Source organism: Chiloscyllium plagiosum, chromosome 19 (genome assembly GCF_004010195.1).
Source record: "Chiloscyllium plagiosum isolate BGI_BamShark_2017 chromosome 19, ASM401019v2, whole genome shotgun sequence".
NCBI classification, from domain to species: domain Eukaryota; kingdom Metazoa; phylum Chordata; class Chondrichthyes; order Orectolobiformes; family Hemiscylliidae; genus Chiloscyllium; species Chiloscyllium plagiosum.
This window is the reverse complement of record NC_057728.1, coordinates 61,581,778-61,607,251: the sequence shown is the minus strand read 5'-3', so window position 1 is coordinate 61,607,251 and position 25,474 is coordinate 61,581,778. Positions and strand designations below refer to the sequence as shown.

At 41.7% G+C, this 25,474-nt stretch overlaps 1 protein-coding gene across 5 annotated transcripts in view; it reads right to left on the bottom strand.

Annotated features, from left to right (window-relative positions):
* The window catches only part of scaf11 (SR-related CTD-associated factor 11), a 65,865-nt gene extending 41,435 nt beyond the window's left edge, over positions 1 to 24,430 (bottom strand). For 3 of the 5 annotated variants that reach the window (XM_043708682.1, XM_043708685.1, XM_043708686.1), the window contains exons 1-2: positions 24,197 to 24,368; positions 17,911 to 17,998 (exon numbers count right to left, since the gene is read on the bottom strand). In XM_043708682.1, coding sequence (XP_043564617.1) covers positions 17,911 to 17,971 — 61 coding nt within the window. In that variant the 5' untranslated portion in view covers positions 17,972 to 17,998; positions 24,197 to 24,368. The other 2 variants (XM_043708684.1, XM_043708687.1) reach the window with 1 other exon arrangement.
* Positions 24,431 to 25,474: the final 1,044 nt, after the last annotated feature.

The following is a 25,474-nucleotide window of genomic DNA, read 5'->3' as shown; positions in this document are numbered from 1 at the left end:
CTTTTCTGGAGTGATTTTAGACTGTATGATATACCAGCCTTAGTACAGCATCAGTGCAGCAAATATACAATTATTTTGATGGTTTAGCTATTGATATACAGCGATACAGATCAATGAATTACATGGAGAATAATGGAGAAGTAGCATGATTGGCAGCAGCAATGCTACTAAAATGCTGGTTAACTTGAGATGCAGTAAAGCTCGGCGATTCATAAAATCACTTACCTACGCAAACTATTCTGTGCACTGTCTCGCACATATGACTGCTTATCTGGGATTTCCAGAAGCTAGAAACATAGCCGTTATGAGAAGTTAAAAATCACACAACACCAGGTTATATAACCTGGTGTTGTGTGATTTTTAACTTTGTACACCCCTGTCCAACACCGGCATCTCCAAATCACGATATGAGAAGAGATTTGATAATTCACTTGTGAAGTTGGATCCTGGCACACCCAAGAGTAAAGTGACAGTAATAACCCTGTTTTCAGCCAGACCTAACACATTTATTGATCTGTGGGCGTGCAGATATAATATTGTATTAATGCTGTGAGATTTGAAGGTGTATCAGTTAGTTTAAACCTCAAAGTATTAGCACTTGTATATGTAATGGATGATTTAATAGTAACTTGTAAATCTGTTCTAGCTTTGAGAAAGAAATTAATGGAGAATTCTTGAGCAGGACTCTGAAAAGGAATTGGAAAAGCTTCAACTTGAGGAAAAGGAAAGAAATGAAAATAAAGGAGTGATGAGTTCTCTGAATGGACAACACTGGCCACTGATGTTGAAGAGCTGGACAGATATCGAAGGTTCTGGTTGGCATGGACGGGTTGGACCAAAGGGTCTGTTTCCATGCTGTACATCTCTATGACTGTGTCAGTGGGGCCACGAGAAGCTAAATAACCACCCTAGGGATTTCACTCACAAAGAGGATAATTATTTTCTCCAACAGAAAATCTTCATTTGTCATATAAAGTTTACATTTCCATAATTATGGTAAAAAACCCTATCAAATTGACTCCTATTATAAGACATGCTTGATGTTTGTGATATTTGCTGAGAATGCATCCCCTGGAAATACTGGAACTTTACTACACATAAATACACACAGATTCCACAGCGAGCATGCATGTCACATCTGAATTGTGACCTCAAAGTGCATCAAACGTAAGAGAAAGAAAGAATCACTTCATGCCAGTTTCACCCAATGTACAGCAATCAATTTACCCACCAATCTGCAATTGGAATATTTAAAATTTGGAGCTAATAAGTAAATTCGAACTGAAATACGCTTCCCTCTCAATGAATTCCTAGATAAAGACACTGTATTGAACAGCATTAATTGATAGAGATCAGCAACAATCTTGCTCAAACAGTGCTCTGTGCAGGCCGAGCACACCTACTGCATAACTGAAGTTAGATCATTCAGTCGAAAAGCTAATATTCCCTGAAGTGATTGTTCAGTACATGTTAGCTACTGCAATTAAAGTTACAGACACGCCCAGAGACAACAGAAGCCTGGTAATATTGTCAAAGAATAAAGGTCTGTTCTACAGAACCTTTCAAATGACCTTTAATGGAGAACATACATTCAGTGATACCCTGAATCTGAACTCTGAACCACTGTTATACATGAGCTCCAAAACTTGTGATCTGAAGTACAATGAAGATTAACTGTCACTCTATACTGAGGTAGCTCACTGGAAATTAAGACCTGCTTTTCCCATAGTCAACATAGAAGTTAAAAATTGTTATCAAGTTACACAAAGGTTTGGTTTGCTGCCTTCAATGGTCAGTGTATTGGGTATAGAAGTTGGGAGATCATGTTGTGGCTGTACAGGGTATTGGTTAGACCACTTTTAAGAATGTTGAGGGCAGTTCTGGTCTCCCTGCTGTACGAAGGATGTTGTGAAACGTAGAAGGGCTCAGAAAAGATTTACAAGGATGTTTCCAAGGTTGGGGGGTTTGAGTTATAGGGAAGGGCTGAATAGACGGAGGCTATTTTTCCTGGAGCGTGAGAGGCTAAGGGTTGACCTTATACAAGCAGATAAAATCATGAAGGGCAATGGAAAAGGTGAATAGACATGGTTTTTTCCCTGGGTTGGGAGAGTTCTAAACTAGAGGGCACAGATTTAACGTGAGAGGGAAAAGATTTAAAAGGACCTAAGGGTCAACCTTTTCCACACCGAGGGTGGTACATGTATGGAATGAGCTGCCAGAGTAAATGGTGAAGGCTGATACAATTACAATATTTAAAAGGCATCTGAATAGGTATATGAATAGAAAGGGTTCAGAAGGATATGGGCCAAATGGGATGAGATATATTTAAGATATCTGGTCGGGATGAATAAGTTGGACCAGAAGGTCTGTTTCCATGCTGTACATCTCTAAGACTCAATGATTCCCCAATTTACCTGTCAAGTTCCCCAATTTAGACCTAGGCAAACAGAGATTCTCAATAGAGGTAAATGAGAATGAACTGTTGCTAAATGACATCACTGGTTAAAACTCTAACCCCTTAGTTTTTATAAAACTCCGTACAAACATATAGACAAAAACATAAACTTGCACTTTGGGTGGAAAGAAAAATCTGGGAAGGTAGTTCTCCCACAATATTCTTAAAAAGTGGCCTAACCAATACCCTGTTCGGCCACATGATCTGCCAACTCCCATACCCAATGCACTGACCATTGAAGGCAGCATACCAAACCTTTGTGTAACTTGATAATGGCCATTGGTGCATTAAGGTAATCCTCTTGCTTGCTAACACTTGCTGCTTTTCAATCTCTCTTCTCCAGGTATTTTACACCTTCTTGCAAGAAGCACAGAGATGGCAAGTTGAGAAGATTTGTAGCTCAGGTTTGAAGTTTTGGATGTAAGTTTGCTCGCTGAGCTGAAAGGTTCATTTCCAGACGTTTCGTTACCCTACAAGGTAAGGGCTTCAGTGGGCTTCATGCGAAACAATGCTGAAAATTCCTGCTTTCTATTTATATGTTTGAGTTGGTGATGTCATTTTCTGTTGTGATGAAGTCACTTCCTGTTCCTTTTCTCAGGGGGTGGTAGATGGGGTCTAACTCAATGTGCTTGTTGATAGAGTTCCAGTTGGAATACCATGCTTCTAGGAATTCTCGCGTGTGTCTTTATTTGGCTTGTCCTAGAGCACAGAGATGATTTGTTCATAAATTATAAAGTTTCTGACTTGCTAATTAAAAGGAAAAGCTTACAGCAACTGGTGAAGGCAAATAAACTGACTTTCTTCAGGCATTTCCAACTGCAGAATGAAACACTGCCTTCCCTTCCAGAGATCTGAAGGCTTTTGGTAATATCGTTCACACTCACAAGCTGTTAAGCTACCCAGGAACAAACCATGTCGTTGTTGACAGGTAGATGGTATTTGCCATCAACATAACTCCAGAAACCTATCAGCTACTTGTTACCAGCCAAACGTTACCAACCTCTATCACCAGACTATCTGAAAGCAGCCTCTCTCACTGACTGAACAAAGTAGGAGTGCAGACACCTTAAGATGTGTTTTAGAAACTTATTTTTAATAAAGGGCAGCAATCTCTTCTACAATCCTTGGCTTTTAAATAGTCCTTTTCCCATTTCAGACCACAATCAAACATACAGGAAAAATAAAGATATTTCATTGTCATAGTATTAATAGTTAATTTGCTCTATCTTTTTTAAGGATTTGTTTTTAATTGCACAGGAGGAAATGGAGAAGATTTGCTGAGCTGGCTCCTGAGATTAGGAAAGATTAAGCAAGTTAGGTATATTTTCTTTTAAATTCCAAAAGAGTGACAGGTGATCTTAGAGAAACATTAGATTCTGAGGAGCTTGACAGGATTAGCTCTGAGAAAGTGTTTCCCCTTGTAGGAGATTCTAGAACGAGAGACACGGTTTCAGAATATGTGATCATCCATTGAAGTCAAATGAGGAATTTCATCTCTTGCTGAATATATGGAATTCTCTACATCATAAGACCCAAGAGGTTTAATCATTGAATATATTCAAAGCCGATATAAACAAATATTTCAACTACAGGAGTCAGGGATTATGGGGAACAGACAGAAAAGTAGACAGAGGTCAAAATCAGTTTAGTCATGATCTTATTCAATGGTGGAGTACATTTGAGGGGCTGTATTACCAATTCCTGCTCTTGCTTATGTTCTAAACACAATTCAACTACTGATTTTAGCTAGTTTTTTTTAAAAGGGAAAGAGCTTAATCCATTGTATTCTGTTCCGAATTTCTTTTTACTACGTTGCAAACTGGCAAAATAAAGTTTCCATTTGTTTTATTTCAAAAATCACATTTAAATTTAGATTGCGACCAGCATAAAGAAGCAGGAAGCAAATACAATATTAGGTGTTGCTTGTTTGGGTACTATTACCTTTCCAAGAAAACATTAAGATTTTTACTGAGTTTTGTGAAGGTTTGTAACTCAGGTTGAGGATCTGGATGTACGTTTTCTCACTGAGCTGGATGGTTCGTTTTCAGAAATTTGGTCACCCGACTAGGTAGCTTCACCGGAGGCTCACTGATGATGTTACCTAATACGGTGACGAAATATCTGAAAATGAACCTTCCAGCTCAGCGAGCAAACTTACATCCATTAAGATTGGTTTTTAACCCCTCTTAGAATTGCATAAGATTGTAAACTGGCAATGTGAGACCCTTATTCAAAATGGGAGACAAAAACAAAAGCAGGTAATTATAGGCCATTAAGACTAATGTCGGTCATCTGGAAAATTTTCTAAAGTCTTTAGAAAGACAATATAATCAGGCAGAATCAGCAGGGTTCATGAAGGGGAAATCATGCCTGACAGATGCATTATAGTTCTTTGAGATGATAACAAGCAGGGCAGAGAAAGTGGAAGGAGTAAATTATAATATATTTGGATTTCCAAACGGCATTTGATAAAAGATAACACAAATAAGGCTACTTAATAAGATAAGAGACTGTGGTATTGGGGTTTGTAAGTTAGCATGTTCAGAGGATTGGATAACTTATAGAAGACAGAGTTGTGGTTAAGGGGATATTTTCAGGATGGCAATGTAAAACTAGTTGAGTGCCACAGGGATCAGTGCTGGGACCACAATTATTTACAATATAAATTAATGACTAGGATGGCACTAGCTTTGCAGATTACACAAAAATAATTGGAAATCAAGTAATGAGGATGATATGAGAAGTCTATTGAAGGATGAAGACTGCCACAGATCCGCCTATCTGACCAATCCTTTTATATCCACCTATTACCTAAGACATTCCTCTTCACTGTCAACTTCCACCCAATCTTTGGAGTCCACAAACCTCCTTATCACCCTCAACCCCCTATTCCCCCCGCCCCCCACATTCTCATCAATTAGGAATAAACAGTAAACAACTCAGCAGTAATCTCTGCATTATGGCACTGCACACTTGGCTCCAGTCACATAAACAACTTTCTGCCACCACCCTCTGTCTCCTGCCACTGGTTAACTGAGAGGCAAAACTTGACAGATGGAAAATAATTGGGAAATATGAGGTTATGCACTTTGGCAGGAAGAATAGAGATGATTATTATTTAAATGGGGAAGTTTGCAAAAAGCTGCAGCAGAGGGATTTGGGAGGTTTTTTTGCATGAATTGTAAAAAAGCAAGCAGACTAGTTCAGTAGGCAATAGGGAAGGCAAATGCAGTATATGCCTTTATTTCAATGGGAACAGAGTATAAAAATTAGAAGGCCTTGCTGAAATTACACAAGACACAAAATGGAATTTCCTTTGATTCCAGCAAAGTTCCTCATGGGAAATTGATAAAGGAGGTGGTAAAAGCTCATGGGTCCAAGATAACTTGGCAAGTTAGAGCCAAAACTGGCTTAGTGGCAGAAGACAGAGGATGGTGGTAGAAAGCTGCTTATGTGATTGGAGCCTAGTGTGCATTGGCATACTGCAGAGTTGCTTACTGTTTATTCCTAATTGATGTAGATGAGAATGGGGGGGGTGGGGGAGGTTGAGGAGGTTTGTGGACGTCAAAATTTGGCTGGGGGTTGACAATAAAAAGGAATGTCTTAGGTAATAGGTGGATATAAACGTATTGGTTAGATAGGCAGATGAGTGGCAGATGGAATTTAACCCTGATAATTGCCAGGTGACATACTTTGGAAGAAGGAATAAGACATTGGAGTACTCAATGAATGGCAGGACACTAAGAAGCTCAGAGAATGAGAAGGATCTTGGGGTATTTGTCCACAGATCTCTGAAGCTGACGAAGCAGGTTAAAAGGTTAGTTAAAGCAGCATATTTGATGCATGCCTTTATCAGTCAAGGCATAGATTATAAGAGCAGGGAGGTTATGTTGGAAATATACAGAACTTTGGGTTAGTCCACAGCTGGAGTAATGTGCGCAGTTCTGGTCACCGCACTATAGGAAGGATGTGATTGCACTGGAGGAGGTGCTGAGGAGATTCACCAGGATGGAACATTTCAGTTGTGAAGAGAGGCTAGTAAGCTTGTGCTGCTTTCTTTGGAGAAGAGAATTTTGAGTGGGTCCTGATCGAGCTGGATAAAATTATGTGGGGCACAGATAGGGTGAATAGAATGCAGCTGTTCCCCTTAGTCAAAGGGTCAAATAAAAGGGGACGTAATTTTAAAGTGAAAGGCAGGAGGTTTAGAGGGGATCTGAGAAAATGTGTTTTCACCCAAAGGGCCATAGGGGTCTCAAATGCGCTTTCTGGAGGGTAGTTGAGGTGGGTAAACTCACATTTAAAATGTACTTGGACAAACATGTGAAGTGTCATAACATTCAGGATTACGGTCTTAGTGCAAGAAAGTGAGACTTATGTACACACTCACATATTTTTAACAGTACAGACTCATGTGGTGTAAAATTATGTCCCAATACATGTGTGAATCATAATGTAACACATGTATTGGGCCAAGCAGTGGAATGTGGTGAAAGGGTTAAAATTGTGTCCCAATACATGTGTGAATCTAACCGGAATGGAGGTGTTGCTTAGTCCCGTGTGAATCTTATTACACACCTCCCCGTGTGAATCTTCTTATCTGTATGTAACCAGAATGGAATGTGTTTTTTAGCCTTGCTCTGCTGTTCACATGAATGTTTATATCTGGAAAAGAGTATATCAGCTGGAAAAGTCTCCAGTTCGGTGAGTCTGCTCCGGGGTTACGTTTAACCGCCGAGCGTGGGTTGTTGGCAACCGCTCTACGAGAACTGACGGCTCCCAGTTCCGGTAACATGTAGAGTGAGTATAAGCCAGACCCGTTGTAAGTATGAGACCTGGTTGTGGCGACGCTGCGGGGAATAAAATGCTCATATTCTAGCAGACTCGCCTCTTGGTCGTTTGTTCTGTGTCAGACTACTCTCCTACGAACCTGACCTTGAGAATTTTTTAAAACAACTCAATAGACCGAAGAGCTTCTTCTGTATGGTATGATTCGAAGACACTGGTCATACTACAACTGGAATACTGTGAACAATTCTGGGACCCTTTGCTAAGGAAAAGATATACTGGCAGCAGTCCAGATAAGGTTGGTTGATCTGAGCTATCAGGTTGAGCTTATGTTCATTTGAGTTTAGGAGAATAACAGGTGACATATTACAACATACAAAATTCTTAGAGGTCTTGATAAGGTGCAGGATGCAGAGAGGATGTCCTTCCCACAGAAAAGTCAAGAAATCAAGCGCAGAATCTCAAGAATAAGGAGCTACCCATTTAAGGCAGAGAGGAGGAGGATTTCTTTTTCCTCTCAGGGTGTACTGAACTTGTGGAATTCTTTACCGCAGAAAGCTGTTGATGCTGGGCTATTAAGTAGATTAAAGGTTGACATAGACAGATTTCTATTCATCAAGGGAATCAAGGGTGACAGAGATGAGGTAGGAAAGTAGCATGGAGCAATATCAGAACAGCCACGATTATAGTGAATGGTGGAACAGATTCAATGGGCCAAATGGCCTACTTCTGCTTTTAATGTCTTATGGCTCCGTGACACATTAGATCAGAGAAGTTGTAAGTGATTCTAACTTGATAATGAGTCACCCAGATAATCTAAGGAGAATGGAAACTATGGTAGCTTTCAGAGATGGCAACTGCAAATGTTCAAATTGACATGATACGGGATTCAAAAACAAGATTAGGAGATATATTCAATAACCTATGTATTTAGTGGCTTGTGTACTTTGTATACATGCCACAGTTACATCTGTTAACTCTCCCATCCCACATCATCAGCAATACCCTGACTCTTCATGAAGCAGCATCTACTCTGATACATTATATATATATAAAATGCCTCAGAGGATTTGCTAATATTACTTTTAAAAATGACTGATTTTGAGGACGTTAAAGCTTACCTACAATAACTAGAGACATTTACTTCAGTGTCACCCAATTAGAGTCATAGAGCACAGAAACAGACCCTTCGGTCCAACTTGCCCATGCCTACCAGATATCCTAATCTAGTCTAGTCCAATTTGCCAGCACTTGGCCCGTATCCATCTAAATCCTTCCTATTTATATATCAATCCAGATGCCTTTTAAATGTTGCAATTGTACTAGTCTCCACCATTCCATACACGCACCATCCATTGCCTGAGAAAGTTGCCCCTTAGGTCCCTTTTATATCTTTCCCCTCCCATCCTAAACCTAACCCCTCTAGTTCTAGACTCCCTCACGCCAGGGAAAAGATCTTGTCTGTTTATCCTATCCATGCCCCTTATGATTTTTATAAGGTCACCCCTCAGCCTCCGACGCTCCAGGGAAAACAACACCAGCCTATTCAGCCGCTCCCTACTAAAGATCAAATCCTCCAACCCTGGCAATATCCTTGAAAGGGTTCAGAAAAGATTTACAAGTTTCACAACATCCTTCCAAAAGGGAGGAGACCAGAATTGCATGAAGTATTCCAACAGTGGCCTAATCCATGTCCTGTACAGCCGCAACATGACCTCCCAACTTCTATACTTAATGCTCTGACCAATAAAGGAAAGCATACCAAGCGCCTTCTTCACTCTCCTATCTACCTGCGACTCCACTTTCAAGGAATAATGAACCGGCACTCCAAAGTCTCTTTGTTCAGCAACACTCCCCAGGATCTTACCATTAAGTGTATAAGTCCTGCTAAGATTTGCTTTTGCAAAATGCAGCACCTTGCGTTTATCTAAATTAAATTGCATCTGCCACTCTTCAGTGCATTGGCCCATCTGATCAAGATCCCATTGTACTCTGACGTAACCTTATTTGCTGTCCACTCCACCTCCAATTTTGGTCTCACCTGCAAACTTACTAACTATACCTCTTATGTTCACATCCAGATCGTTTATGTAAATGGCAAAAAGCAGTGGATCCAGCACCAATCCTTACGGCACTCCACTGGCCACAGGCCTCCAGTCTGAAAAAGCAACCCTCCACCAACACCCTCTGTCATCTACCTTTGAGCCAGTTCTATATCCAAATGGTTAGTTCTCCCTATATTCCATGACGCTTAACCTTGCCAACCAGTCCATCATGAGAAATCTTGTTGAATGCCTTACCGAAATCCATACAGATCACATCCTCCGTTCTGCCCTCACAACCCTCTTTGTTCGTCCTTCAAAAAAAAACTCAAATTACGTTCAATTGGCAGACTTTAAAGATACAATGATGAACAATTAGGATTTTTGTTTTATTTAACTTATTTTCCTAATCAATCTGTACTGAGATGTTATTAAACACTTCAAACATCTGGAACTTTAACTTGGGCCTCCTGGTCCAAGGGTAGGGATGCTACCTCTGTGTCACAAGAGGGCCCCACGACCAGGATTAAAAAATACACCTAAGATTAGTCGAGTACTAAGCAATCTTCATCCCAAATGACTTGCAATTTAATTAGAAAAAAAGTCAAAAGACCAATATGATAAGAAGACAGAGAAGTCGAGAGACAGCTGAAGAAAAAGCATAATGCAGACAAAACATTAAAGTCCTTAAACAAGGTAAGAGAATAAATAGGGGACCTAAAAAAATGGGAATGCAAACAAAACCATGGACGAGACAAGGTATCATCTTTTTAATATTGTAAATTATTTCTTCCTTTAAGAATTCATTAGAGAAGTAATGGATGTGTCTTCTGAAAACAACAATATTCTAAGTAAAATTAATAAGATGTAAATGACATGGAAATTCTAAACAAACTAAAAGATCAACAATTAAATCCCATGGGACAGACCAACAAGACACAAAGCGATGATATTCATGAGCTACCATGTTTCACTGAAAAATAATCAGAAATAGGCAGATTTTAAAAAGACCTGCTTATCAAAAGGATAACAAAAAAGGTCCAAACAACCATGTATGCAAGGTAAAATAATAGAACTGATCATGCACATGCTTGAGATTTAGCCAGAATACAATAACCTAGATTCAGCACCTAATAGAAATTTAGAAAGGTAACATTGCTTGATCAAACTCCTTCAGCTTTTTGATTATGTGGCATTGCAGGCAGAATACAATAAGGTGAGAAAAACTACAGTGTTCAACGTAATAAGGATGGTCATCCTGCTAATGTAAATAGTTGAGAGTGTAGTACTGGAAAAGCACAGCAGGTCAGGCAGCATCCAAGGAGCAGGAGAATCCATGTTTTGGGCATAAGCCCTTCATCTTGCTGCAGAACTGCACCCAAATTGATCAAATTTACCAAATCCACAACTAGAAGGACAAGGGCAGCAGATACATGGGAAACCAACACCTGCAAATTGCCTTCCAGTCAATCACCACCCTGACTTGGAAACATTTTGCCATTCCCTCAGTCTCACTCAAAATCTTGGAATTCCCACCCGAAGGGCACTGCGGGTCAACCTACCAGACATGGACTAGAGCAGTTCAAGACGGCAGCCCACCACCACCTTCTCAATGGACAGACAAAATATGCTGGCCCAACCAGTGACGCCCACATCCCTACAGTGAATTAAAAACAAATTGTACAGATGATAGCAGACCAAAAGAGGCAACTGAACTTGAGGGGCTGAATCAGAAGCTATCAAGTAGAGGACACAAATTATGTAAGCAGGCAGGCTTATGTAAAATTTAATACAAATAAAGTCAAAGTACAGTTCATTAGAGGTGTTGTGGAGGGTGGTGAGATTTTCAGTGAAGTTAACAACCAATACAGTGCAACTACACACATTAATTAAACTAAATCAATAAAAGCACACAGGACAGGACTACACATAGAAGTATACCATTCTGCCACTCTACAGTGGCATACAAACATAGAGCAGGAATAAGCCATTCAGCCCTTTGACCCTGCTCTGCTATTCAAAATGATCATGTCCAATTATCCAAACCAGTACCCTGTATCTGCTTTCTCCTCATATCCTTTGATCCCGTTACCTCCAAGGGACGACATGGTGAGCACTGCTGTCTCACAGCACCAGGAACCCAGGTTTGATTCCAGCCTTGGGCTGTGTGGAGTTTGCATATTTTCCCCATGTCTGTGTGGGTTTCCACTGGATTCGCCAGTTTCCTCACTCAGTCTAAAGATATGTAGGTTAGGCAGATTAATCATGGTAAATGTGGGGTTACAGGGATAGGCTGGGGCATCAATCTGAGTGGAATGCCTTCGGAGGGCTGGTATGGACTCATTGGGCCTAATGGCCTGCTTCCATACTGTAGGGTTTCTATGACCTCTATCTTTCATGAATTACATCTAACACCTCCTTGAAAGCAGTATTTTTGTCTCAACTGTGTTCTATAGCAGAGAATTCCACAGGTTTAGTAGTCAGAGTGAAGAAATTTTTCACAGCTCGAAAAGGCCTACCCCGTTAAACCGTGACCTGCCGCCGCCGCCACCACCCGGACAATTCTCCTGTGTTAGAATTTTATAGGCTTCTATGAAATCTACCGCCCATACTTCTAAACTTCAGTGAATGTAGTCACAGTTGATCCCATCTTTCTTCATGTATCAGTCCTATCATCCCAAGAATCAGTCTAGAAAACTCTTTTTGCACACCTACATTAGCCAGAACATTCTTCCACAGACAAGGAAACCAACATTCTAGGTGAGCTCTCACCAAAACTCTGTGTAATTGCAGCAAGATAATCCTGCCATTGTTTTTAAACCCTTTCGGTGGGAAGGACAACATACTATTTGCTTTCTTCACCGCCTGCTGCACCCACATGCTTAACTTTCTGCAACTGGTGTACAAAGACACCTAGGTCTCGCAGCATCTCCCACTTTCCCAATCTATCAGCATTCAAGTAATAATCTGCCTTCTTGTTTTGCTACCAAGTGGATAACCTCAGATTTATTCATATTATTCTGCATCTGCCATTCATTTGCCACTCACTAAATGTGTTTCAATATGATGTGGACATCCCTGCATTCGCCTCAAAGCTCATCCTTCCATTCAATTTCGTGTCATCTGCTAACAGTCCTCTTTCAGACCAAACTTAGATCACTGTGTCTCGCTTTGATTGCTGAGACAAAACACTCATTCAAACCATGGAGACAGTTGGAAGAGGAGCCATAATACAGCAAGAAAAGATCGAAGCATGAAAAAACATAGGAGATATTTGGATTTGTCTGCCTTGAGGGGCAGCTGGACATGAGCAAATGAAATAATAAAGGTAAATCTAGAACGCTATCTGTAGTATAAGAACAGATGACTCAGATTTAGAGTGAGGCAAGATGAACAGAATGACATTTCTCATCTGCCTCCAACACATATTTTAACTGGTATAACTGAATTTACTTTTGTAAATGACAAATTCCACTCCAAGAGGTGCTTTCACAATTCAGATTTAAGAGTATCACCAAAACCCACATTACAAAAATATTCATGATTCTATTGCTTTAGTATTTTTGCTTGAAAATCAAGTGTGACTGATATCAGACAGAGTTGAGTGAAGGAATTAATGAAGTTATTGGGAAACATTTTAAATCAATATAGTCAGAAAACTAGGAATTGTTCAACAACAGGCTTGCTTCAATCCACCTCCCTTATAGTCAGATTTAGTGCCCTTCTCTGGGCACCTCAACTGTTATTGGGGTGGACTTGCAAAATAGAGATCTTTAATTTAACATTGGCAAGTTTGCACTTAATAGACCTGATCGTTTACGGGCCACACACCAAAAATCTAACTGATTCATTTATGTCCTTAAGGGAAGTGAGTATGCCACACCTAAATGGTTTGACTTGCACATGACTACAGTACTCCACTACTTAGTTAAGTCTAAAGGTCTTTTGAAATGGCTTAACAATCCATTCAGTTGTGAAACAATTTAAATCCTATCCAACAACAATAAGCCACACAGTACTCTGAACTTGCTCCTCACTAGTATTTGGACATTTGGTGTATTGAGCCGACACACATCCCATAAAGTTGTCAAGTAACAACCAGATAGTCATTATCAAAGAATAGCAACTAACTTTAATACCCCAGATTCCTCCAAGCACCCCTGGTTACATCAACAATTTGAATGTAAATAGCATAACATCCTAAGACACATTTTCTGTTCCATGGTATCAGCAAAATAGATCATCTAGAGATGAGTGATACACAGCCCTTCAGTAGAAATTCCCTTCAGACTGGACACCTTAAGACTGATTGCTGATCCTGTGAGGAATTATTATGGGTTTGTATTAAATAAAACCAACGAAACTTCCTGATGTGCACCTTTTAACCCCCTCCCCACCAACTGACAAATTCAATTCTACCCTGTGCACCAACTGAAGGAGAGAAGTAAGAAATTGAGTTATCATCACTATCAATCTAAAAGGTTTGGTTTCAAACTAGAACTCCATCAATCAGTCAGGAAACCAACATGAGGATATAATTTATATGATATCTCACCAAACTACTATCTCTGCCAATTGTGGAAGCAATCATACTTAGTCTTCATGAAAATAACGTTGAGTATTAATGGGGAAAAGACACATTTTGTCAAGGCTTTTCACCTAGGTATTATCAGAATGATTTGCAAGCAATATCAGACAAAGATCAATTTGATCCTCCTTCCACCCCAAAAACCTACCCCCATTGCAGGGAATAGGGGACAGGTGGCGTATGTGGCGAGGTTGAAGGGGTGATGCTCATGACATGAGCCAGGCACAGACCCATCCTTCCCCTTCTAATGTCTCCCCAACAATCTCTTCACAATTCATGCTGGGAGACAAAGAAAACCCAGGCTAAAAGATCACCTCTGATTCTGTGGGTATGTACCCCCAGAAACGAACACAAATTTAGTTAAACCTAACTGTTTGGCTCAGTCTCAGCCCCCAACCCCTACCTAGAGATCATGATTTCCATAAGAACATAAGACATAGGAGTGGAAGTAAGTCCATTCAGCCCATCGAGTCCACTCCGCCATTCAATCATGGCTGATGGGCATTTCAACACCGCTTACCCGCACTCTCCCCGTAGCCCTTAATTCCTTGTGAGATTAAGAATTTATCCATCTCTGCCTTGAAGACACTTAAAGGCCCAGCCTCCACTGTGCTCCGTGGCAATGAATTCCACAGGCCCACCACTCTCTGGCTGAAGAAATGTTCTCCTCATTTCCGTTCTAAATTGACCCACTCTACTTCTAAGGCTGTGCCCACCAGTCCTACTATCCCCAACTGACGGAAACAATTTCCCAGCGTCCACCCTTACTAAGCCATGCATTATCTTTAAGTTTCTAATAGATCTCCCCTCAACCTTCTAAACTCTAATGAATACAATCCCAGGAAACTCAGCCATTCATCTTATAATAGGCCTAAAATTCCATGGACACTGGACACGCTCCAGTGACAGTATGTCCTTCCTGAGGTGTGGGGCCCAAAACTGGATACAGTGTTCTAAATGGGACCTAACCAGAGCTTTATAAAGTCTCAGTAGCACATCGCTGCATTTACATTCCAACCCTCTTGAGATAAATGACAACATGATATTTCTTTCTTAACGACGGACTCAACCTGCAAGTCAACGTTTAGAGAATCCTGGACTAGCACTCCCAGATCCTTTTGTACTTTGGCTTGATGAATTTTCTCACCGTTTCGAAAACAGTCCATGCCTGTATTCTTTTTGCCAAAAGTACAAGACCTCTCATTTGCTCACATTGAATTTCAGGCTTAGCTCGCTCTCCACATCACTGCTTCTTAACCAAATAGGGAAAGAAAAGGAATTCTGTCCACAAAAATGACCCCGAGCTTCCTGTTGCCTGCCACTTCAACATACCACAATGTTCCCTAGCCAATATCAGGTTTGTTGCAGTGCTCTAAAGAATTCAGTGCAAGCTTGAACAGCACATTTTCCACGTGGGAACTCTGCAGCCTTCAACATTCAATATCGAGTTCAATAATTTTAGGATTTGAGCACCCTCTCCCATGTCCTTATCCCAACCCCCACACTCCAGGCCTTGCCATCACATAGGTTGCTACCACAACCATCCTATTGTCAGCCACTAATGGTCCCAATTAGCAGCTATTGATTCCCCAAGCTGACCTTTATCCATTCCTTTGTCTGAGAGAAAGTGAGGACTGCAGATGCTGGAGATCAGAGTCGGAAAGTGTGGTGCTGGAAAAGCACAGCAGGTTCGGCAACATCCGAGGAGCAGGAGAGTTGACATGTCGGGCATAAGCCCTTCATCAGGGATGTGGGGTGATGGGTTTTTTTTCTGGTGGGAGTGGGGCTGAGGGATAAGTAAATAGGAGGGGGTTGGGGTTGAGGGGAAGGTGATAGATAGATCCAGGTGGGGGATGATGGTGACAGGTCAGGCATGGGTGGAGCGGATAGTGGGCAGGATGATGGAGAGGTAGGACAGTGCCAAGTTGGAGGCTGGATCTGGGGTGAGAGGAGGAGGTCTTTCCAAGCTTTCCCAGCTACCTTCTTCCCACCCCTACCCTCCTGTTTATCTGAGTCCCCTTCTTCACACACCCTCACATCCCGGATGAAGGGTTTATGGCCAAAACATCGACCTTCCTGCTCCTTGGATGCTGTCTGGCTTGCTTTGCTTTTCCAGCGTCACACTCTTCAACCCATTCTATTGTCTGTCCAACTGCTGTTATCTTGCTGTGGGATATCATTTACCACACCACCAATCACCCCCCTCCCCCCCAACCAACCTTCATCATATATATCAACCATTTCCTAGCGACAATCAGTTCTAAAGGAGGGTCACTGGATGTGACACATTAACTCTCCATAGATGATGCCAAATCTGATGAGTTTTCCCAGCATTCTGTTTTTCGTAAAAATGTTATTAGTTATCCCTGTTATTTGGCACATGTAAAATGATGTTTATTATTTATGAATACACATTGTTTCTGATTTATTGTTTCTGAATTGCTTTTTAAATTCATGTTTACTTTTATGCCAACCCTTACTATTTTGATATTTGCTCATCGGTAACACCCCTAACCCTAGTGACAAAGATTAAAACGTGACTGCCCTGCCTTGCATTAGACTGGACAAAACCCTGAGTATATATTTTGACTGAATATGGTGGTACAGCTCAGCAGGCTTACTTAAAACAGCACCTTGAAGTCTCCACAGCCCTGGGTGACAAAATCAGCAAGACCATAAGAATACCAGAAACCCTAAGTTATCTCCAACTTCCATCCCTTTCTGGTTTGGATACTTACCATCAAGTCTGAACTAACACAGGGATTTCCTTTCCAACACAATCTTGGGAGCAGCAGGACTGCAGTCATTCTAAAAGGTCAACTGGAAACTATTCAGGACAACAAAGAATAGTCAACAGGAAACTTCCAAATCAAATGAGATATCAGCAACCATTTGGAAAAGCAATGATTTGGAGACATTGGTGTTGGACTGGGGTGTACAAAGTTAAAAGTCACACAACACCAGGTTATAGTCCAACAGGTTTATTTGGAAGCACTAGCTTTCGGTGCGCTGCTCCTTCATCAGGTGGCTTATTCTCTACAACCACCTGATGAAGAAGCAGCGCTCCAAAAGCTAGTGCTTCCAAATAAACCTGTTGGACGATAACCTGGTGTTGTCTGATTTTTAACTAGGAAAAGCAAGTAATCTGAAACACAGAAAGAACGCGAACTGAGCTCAAAACATTTCAGACCCAATTTTTATAAAGCACTGATGACAACGAGATGCACTATTTACACAAAAGGTCTCAACAAAAACAAAATCCTTGATGGAAGTAGACAACACACTGAAAACTCTTGATACTGAACCATATCCAAGTGAAACGCTTTGAAAAATGCTTAACATCTCTTTTTGTGGCCATTTCAACAGCTGCCATTTTAAGGCATGTATATCAGCAAGGAGATAAAAATTACACATGACCAGTTGTGTATGAATTATATTAAATACATATCAGGTCTGTGACATGTTAAAAGATCAAAACAATTGACCACTCAGATTGTTCACTATATGTGGAGGAGACCCCATATCTATTAAAGCATACTGTTCTGCTCCAACAGCACTCACTTGTACACCTGCCAACAAGAAAGATTTGTTCCAACAATTAATCAGCCAATTTTCTATTTCAAAACCTCACGTAGGCATTGCACCTCCAGGAACCTAAACAAGTTCACCAAAAACATTACAAATCTCAAGATCAGTGTTCACTAGTAGCTGTTACTCTCTAACCATCTGCCAGCAGCTAATCTGAAACAATAAAATATGGGAGACCAGATTATTATTAGACTCCCAATGAATGACTGCAGACATTCTCAATTTATGCTTTACCTTTCATGAACAAGCAACATCCCAGCAATACTTAAAATGCATTTCTCAATGTTACATCAAAGATAATGACAAACTACAGGACTACAACCTTTCCCAATTGAACCATGGTTTATTCTCAGAACAGCAATTGGCTACAAACATAAACACAATGTAATACATTTCCAATTCACTAGACTTTCAAAGGTGACAAACACGCATCACAGTGCAAATAAACTCACCACCAAAGTCTTGATCCTGATCTGGGGCTGCTGCAGTTGCAGGTAATTTCCTCCGTCCCATCTTTTACTCACAGTTGATAATGCAGAACTGCAAGTGAAACCAAATTTAAATGCAAAGTTTGAGACATCACATATATAGTTAAACTTTCTCAACACAATCACTTTCTGTTCTTGATTCACAGAAGGAACATCTGCCCAGTAGCGTGTTGTCTTCAATCCTAGAATAGCACTTGTTTAAATTGTTCATTTGAAACTGGGAGGTATAGTCTTCTACACTGTCAAATCAATCAAGAACTTTATCTGCTAGAATGGTTTGGATATTACTATGAGCTTGTCACACCACCTCCCAACTAAAGAACAGGAGCAAGATTACAAAAAAGACAAAAGTACCAATGTAATAGCTGACACAACTGAGTTCAATCATGGGGTAGTGTAATATTACACTTATCATACAGTATCTAAACAGGCAATTTAAAAGGTAAAGCAAGTACCTCTTATGAATGAGAATTTTTTGTCAAAAGCTAATTGTTTTTAGTTGACATTCTGTTGTGTCAATTTCTCAGAACTGCCAATTAAACACTACTGCTTTGTAAAACAGCATTTACCTGCTGAAATCCTTATTAATTTAAAAATAAACATAAAAGGAGCAGAATTCCATTCAAGCAATCCTGGGAAGCTATCAACAGTCAAATCATTTGCTATAAATCATCACTCTACACACTGGATGTGAAATATTACCTTCTCACTCCAACTTAACAATTTTTCTAATCATGTGTATTGGTCTTAAAATGTGTCAAAAGTAACCAACAAATGTCCCACCAGTTCAAAGACGTTGCCAGAGTTGGAGGGTTTGAACAATAAGAAGAGGCTGAATAGGCTGGGGCGGTTACCCTGGAGCATTAGAGGCCAAGGGTGACCTTACAGAGTTTTTAAAAATCATGAGAGGCATAGATAGTGTAAACAGGCAAAGACTTTTCCCCTGGGGTGGGTGAGTCCAGAACTAGAGGACATAGGTTTTGGGTGAAAGGGGAAAGATATAAAAGAGACCGAAGGGGCAACGTTTTCACAGAGTGGTCATGTGTGTATGGAATGAGCTGTTAGAGGAAGTGGTGGAGGCTGGTACATTTACAACATTTAAAAGGCATCTGGATGGGTACATGAATTGGAAGGGTTTAGAGGGATATGGGCCAAGTGCTGCAAATGAGACTAGATTAATTTAGGATATCTGGTCGGCATGGATAAACATAGAACATTAGTCCCGTACAGGCCCTTCGGCCCTCTATGTTGTGCCAACCTGTGAAACCAATCTGAAGCCCATCTAACCGACACTATTCCATTCTCGTCCATATGCCTAGCCAGTGACCATTGAAATGCCCTTAAATTTGGTGAATTTACTACTGTTGTAGGCAGTGAATTCCACGCCCCAACTACTCTGAGTAAAGAAACTACCTATGATAGCTGTCCTATATTTATCACGCCCTCAATTTAAAGCTACGTCCCCTTGTGCAAGCCATCGCCATCTGAGGAAAAAGGCTCACACTGTCCAATGTATCTAACTCTCTGAGTATCTTATATGCCTCAATTAAGTCACCTCTTAACCTTCTTCTCTCTAATGGAACAGCCTCAAGTCCCTCAGCCTTTCCTCGCAAGACCTTCCTTCTGTACCAGGCAACATAAATCTCGTCTGAACCTTTTCCAAAGTTTCCATATCCTTCCTATAATGCGGTGGCCAGAACTGTACACAATACTCCAAGTGTGGCCTCACCAGAGTTTTGTACAGCTGCAGCATGATCTCAGTTCCAAAACTCAATCCGTCTACCAATAAAAGCTAACATAATATATGCTTTCTTAACAATCCTATCAACCTGGGTGGTAACTTTCAAGGATCTATGTACCTGGACACCAAGATCTCTTTGCTCATCTACACTACCAAGAATCTTACCATTAACCCAGTACTCTGTATTCCTGTTACTCCTTCCAAAGTGAATCACCTCAACTTTCCGTACTAAACTCAATTTGCCACCTATCAGCCCACCTCTGCAGCTTATTCGTGTCCTTCTGAAACCTACAACACCCTTCGTCACTATCCACAATTCCACCGACCTTAGTGTCATCTGCAAATTTACTAACCCATCCTTCTATGCCCTCATCATCCAGGTCATTTATAAAAATGACAAACAGCAGTGGCCCCAAATCAGATCCTTGCGGTACACCACTAGAAACTGAACTCCAGAATGAATATTTCACATTGAGCACCACCCTCTGTCTTCTTTCAGCTCACCAATTTCTGATCCAAACCACTAAATCACCCTCATCCCATGCTTTGTGCAATAGCCTACCTTGGGGAACCTTATCAAACACTTAACTGAAATCCATTTATACCACATCAACCTCATCCATCTGTTTGGTCACCATTTCAAAGAACTGAATAAGGTTTGTGAGGCACGACCTACCCTTCACAAAACTGTGTTGACTATCCCTAATCAAGGTATTCCATTCTAGATGATTATAAAATCTTATAACTCTTTCCAACACTTTACTCACAACCAAAGTAAAGCTCACTGGTCTATAATTACCAGGGTTGCCTCTACTCCCCTTTTTGAACAAGGGGACAACATTTGCTATTCTTCAGTCTTCTGGCACTATTTCTGTCGACAATGATGACAAAGATCAAAGCCAAAGGCAAAGCAATCTCCTCCCTGGTTTCCCAGATAATCCTAGGATAAATCCCATCCAGCCCAGGGGACTTAACTATTTTTATATTTTCCAGAATTGTTAACACTTCCTCCTTGTGAACCTCAGTCCCAGCTAGTCTAGTAGCGTGTATCTCAGTATTCTCCTTGACAACATTGTCTTTTTCTAATGTGAATACTGATGAAAAGTATTAATTTCACGCTTCCTCCATCTTCTCTGACTCCTCGTACAACTTCCCACTACTATCACTGATTGGCCCTCATCTCATTCTAGTCATTCTTTTACTCTTGATATACCTGATGTAGAGCATGGATGAGTTGGACCGAAGATTCTGTTTCCAAGCTGTACATCTTTATGACTCTATAACTATTTAACAGCAGACCCAAGGGTCAAGGGAAAAGACCAATCTATTGTAATATTACAACTTGAACTGTGCCATGACACGAGTTCATTATGGCAAGTGACAAAACTGAATTTAATAATTCAGATAATTTCTGTAACAGACAAAAGAATACAATATACCAAATTATTATGTGGAATAGCTAGTACATCAAGAGCCTGCAGAAAGGAAGTCTGCCACGGTAGAGATCTATGTTAGAATATCTGGTTGGCATGGACGAGTTGAACCAAAGAGTCTGTTTCTGTGCTGTACATCTCTATGCCTCTAGATCATGGCTGCAGACTTAATAGAGGTGCTAAGCAATGACGGCAGTGGCTACTTGGTCTCTGCCACGAAGAGGAGGCCATCTCAGTACATAGGGCTAGTAGCTTGTGAGTCATTGCTCCTCTAAATCAGTCACCCACCCACCCACACTACACCCCAGGTTCTACATTATCATAGTTCATCTTGCAATTCTAAAGTTTGACATATTTAAATATCATTGCCCATTTCTGCAGGTGAGACTTGAACCCGACCTTCTGATTCAGAGGTAGGGACAATACTACTACACAAGTGCCCTTAAGGATGATATAGTTGCCATCCTCTATGTAATTTACATACAAATTAAGGACACTCGACAATGTGCTACAATTGACAAAATCAAGGCTGATATGATTGTGGCTTCACCTCTCCTGACCACCGTCTATATCCTTAGACAAGGGTATCTAACACAGCCTTAAAAATATCAATAAGCCTGCTACATTGCTCTTAGGATTTCATAACCTAATGATTCCCAGAGTAAAGAAAAATTGCATTGCCAACTTAAACAGAAGACCTCTTACTGTTAAAACTGTGTCACCTGGTTCTAGCCTCTCCAACAATGGGAAACATCATTTCATCACCCATCCTGTCAACTTCCCAGCCCACCCCAATTCCAGGATCTTTCACATTTCAATACAATCACCTCTCACTTTTCTAAACTCCCAATGGATACCAACCCACAAGGTAACCCCTTCATCCTAGGAACTAAATCAAGTGAAACTTCTCTGCATAGCTTGAAATACAGTTATATCTTTTCTTAAATAGAGAATACAGTTGCAGACAATATCCCAAATGGAGTCTCACAAACGCTGTTCACAACTGTGGCAAAACCCCTTTACTTTTATGCTCCATTTATCTTGCAACTAACAAGATCATTGCATCGGCCTTACCTACTTGCTGTACCTACATATTAACTTTGTGATTCATGCACATCTAGTATCAATATGTACTGATTCGGTTCATCTAATAACAATACACAGCCGTAACAGTCATTATTTCACTAAAAGGTGAAAATAAAGTCACCACAGTCCCTGAAGACCACAGGACTGCTGTCTCAAAAGAAAGAGACAACTGGTGCAGTTTAGCCTCAGGTGTCGGGAGAGCTTGAGAAGAAGAGTTGCTTCATGGTAACCTCAGCAATGCAGGAATTGAACCCATGCTGTTGGTGTCACTCTGCATCACAAATCAGCCGGACAAGCCAGCCGCGTGTCAGATCAGTCAGTAATTAAGTAATTCTAAATAATTCATTCACTTAGTTCAGAAAAAAAAATGTAGCCAAGACAGAAGAAAGGATCTAACAGTTGTGCTTTTAAAGCAAAAAGGTTGAAACCAATTTGTGCTTCTTGCATGGAAAGCCATATTACCTTGAAATTAACCTTCATGGAACCAGTATCGTCTACAGACAAACAGGAAGTGGCAGTACACTCAACTATAAATAGTTGATGCTAAAACATCACAAATTAGTGTTTTATTAAGTAACACCTATCGAAATGAAATACGAAATTTACATTAACTTAATAACCTTTTGACTATGTCTTTCTATTCTCAATGCTATTCAAAATAATAAACTGGTAAACTGATTTTTAACCAGCACTTATCAATACTCTGATTTTGGTAAAAGTGAAAGCTGAGAAAGAACAGTGAATTATAAAATTTCACCCAATGCAATTAATGCAAAACTATATCATAAACAATTGTTCCAAAACAGTAAACACTTGAGGTGAGGAGTAATTTGATCCATTTGAACCATTTCAGTGTGTAACATAGTCTAACAATTAGAATTTCAAAGAAAGACCAGCCACTCCAAAATCTTGTGTCACGCCAAAAGACAAAGCAATTTAGTTCATTCCTCCGCCCTTTCTCCAAATTATTGCAATTTATTTCAAAATGGTTTGCCTTTATAAGAATTGCATCAATTACATAAATATATTTTCAACACAAAGATTATTGCCATGCATGTATAGAGACATATGTGAAAGAAATTGTGCAGAAATGTGGTTTGACCAGTTAATATTATGTTTCATTGCAAATTGTATTTTCCACAGGAAAAAAAAAGTGAAATTTATTCCCAATTTCTATCCTGGCAACCCAATTACCTCCACACCCCTCAAAGACTTCCCCCCAATGCAAGACAAAGATTATTCCCAAACACATGCCCTCCCGCATGATGATTATTCCTAATCTACATACCTCAGGATGAAGATTATTCCCAACCTCTTTCTTCACCCCCTTCCCCCCAGACAAAGATTATTCCCAATCTCTTTCTCCGCCCCCCTTTAACTTTAGGATGAAGATTATCCCCAATCTCTCCCCCCTCCCCCCCACTTCTTGGGGGTGAAGATTATTCCCAATCTCTCCCTCCCCCACTTCTTTAGGGATGAAGATTATTCCCAATCTCTTCCCCACCCCCACTTCTTTAGGATGAAGATTATTCCCAATCTTCCCAATCCTCCCACTTCTTCAGGATGAAGGTTATTCCCATCTCTCCCCGGGGTTTAGTTTATATTATTCCCTCTCTCTGGTGTTTATTTTCCCCCGCCCCGGTTAGTTGTTTGTTTATCATCGGACACCCCTTCCCCTTCCTCCCGGAGCCCGCTCCCGCCCAGGCCCGAGGCCCCGCTCTCGCTTTATGCCGCCGCCGCCTCCGCTCGGACAAAGCGCCCTCTTCCCGGGCCGCCCGGTCCCCGGCTCCGAGTGTGACAGGAAAAGCCAGGCCTCAGGCCTCTCTCCAGCCCCGCGGGTGTGTGTGGGGGTGGGGGTGGGGGTGGGTGTGGGTGTGGGGGTGAGCTCTCTCCCAGGCTGCGCTCACCGACGGAGGGCCCGAGGAGGCCGCGCACACGCAGTTTGTAACCTCCCGGGCGGCGGGGCCTATCCCATCCCTATCCTCCTTACCCGAGTCCGAGGCCCCGCGCTCTCTGTCCCCGGGCTCCGATAGGTCAGTCCCTCTCCGCCCTCATGTGATCATCGTCGCCGCCGCGAACCCGCAGCCGACTCGAAGAGGCCAATTCCGGCTCCGCGTTTCACCCCCCGCCTCCCCTCACCGACACCAACAAACGCCCGCTGCACTCACTGCGGAAATACGAGGCCCGAAGCCCCACAGCCCCATGTCGCCCCCTCGGAGGAAGGTGGGGGGGGGGGGGGATGGGGTTCCTGGCGGGGGAGGGGGAATGGTGAGGTGCTCTTCCCTCTGCCGGCCGCTGGTGGCGCTGCCTCGCCTGAAGTTCCCACCGCCGGCCGCTGACGGCGCTGCCTCGCTGCAATTCCCACCGCCAGCTGCAGAGGGCGCAGTCTCGCTGCAGTTCCCACTGCCGGCCACTGGCGGCGCTGTCTCGTTGCAGTTCCAACCGCCAGCTGCAGAGGGCGCAGTCTCGCTGCAGTTCCCACTGCCGGCCACTGGCGGCGCAGTACCCTGTGAAGGTCCATGGAGATGCTTACAGGAATAAAGCTCAATTCTGGATGAGCCACAAGGCACTGCCTCCAGCAATGGGTGTGCTGATATTTATTTTACAAATCTTGTATTTGTCAGATGCAGCCTGCAGGAGTGGCCTTTAACACAACACTGGGTGACAGGAGTAGACAATCAGGAAAAACACAGCAAAGCCAGGCAACATCAAGTGGTCCTGGTGAAGGGTCTTGACCCAATATGTTGACATCTCCACCTCCTGATGCTGCCTGGCTTGCTGTGCTCTTCCAGCCCCTTGTTTGTCTACTCTGGATTCCAGCATCTGCAGATTCTTTTTTGTCTCTAACAGGATGACCGGAAGGTGGAAGATGACTGCAACTGCTAGTGTATATCACCGAGCTGGGTCAACCTTTCACATCCTACCCTAGGTATAATGTCAGGAGCAGGGCCTCAAACCAATGTGAAGTATCTCCTGAGGGGCACTGCCCTTTCCAGGGGGTGAGCATCTTCCCAGGAGGATGCCAGGCCCAGTGAGACCCTATGAAAGGTAATGTCCTTGGATGGGAACCTGGAGCTCAGAAGTCAGTGGGGATGGGGGTGATGCAGGTGCTGAAGTGAAAAGGGGTTGATAAAAAAGGAGAATGGAGTCACAAGGATAGAGAGGCAGTGGCAAAGGGTGGAAATAGAAGGCTCCAGATATGTGATTTACAGAATGGAGAAAGGATGGCTAACTCTGAAAGAAAGTAATTAGATTAGACTCCCTGCAG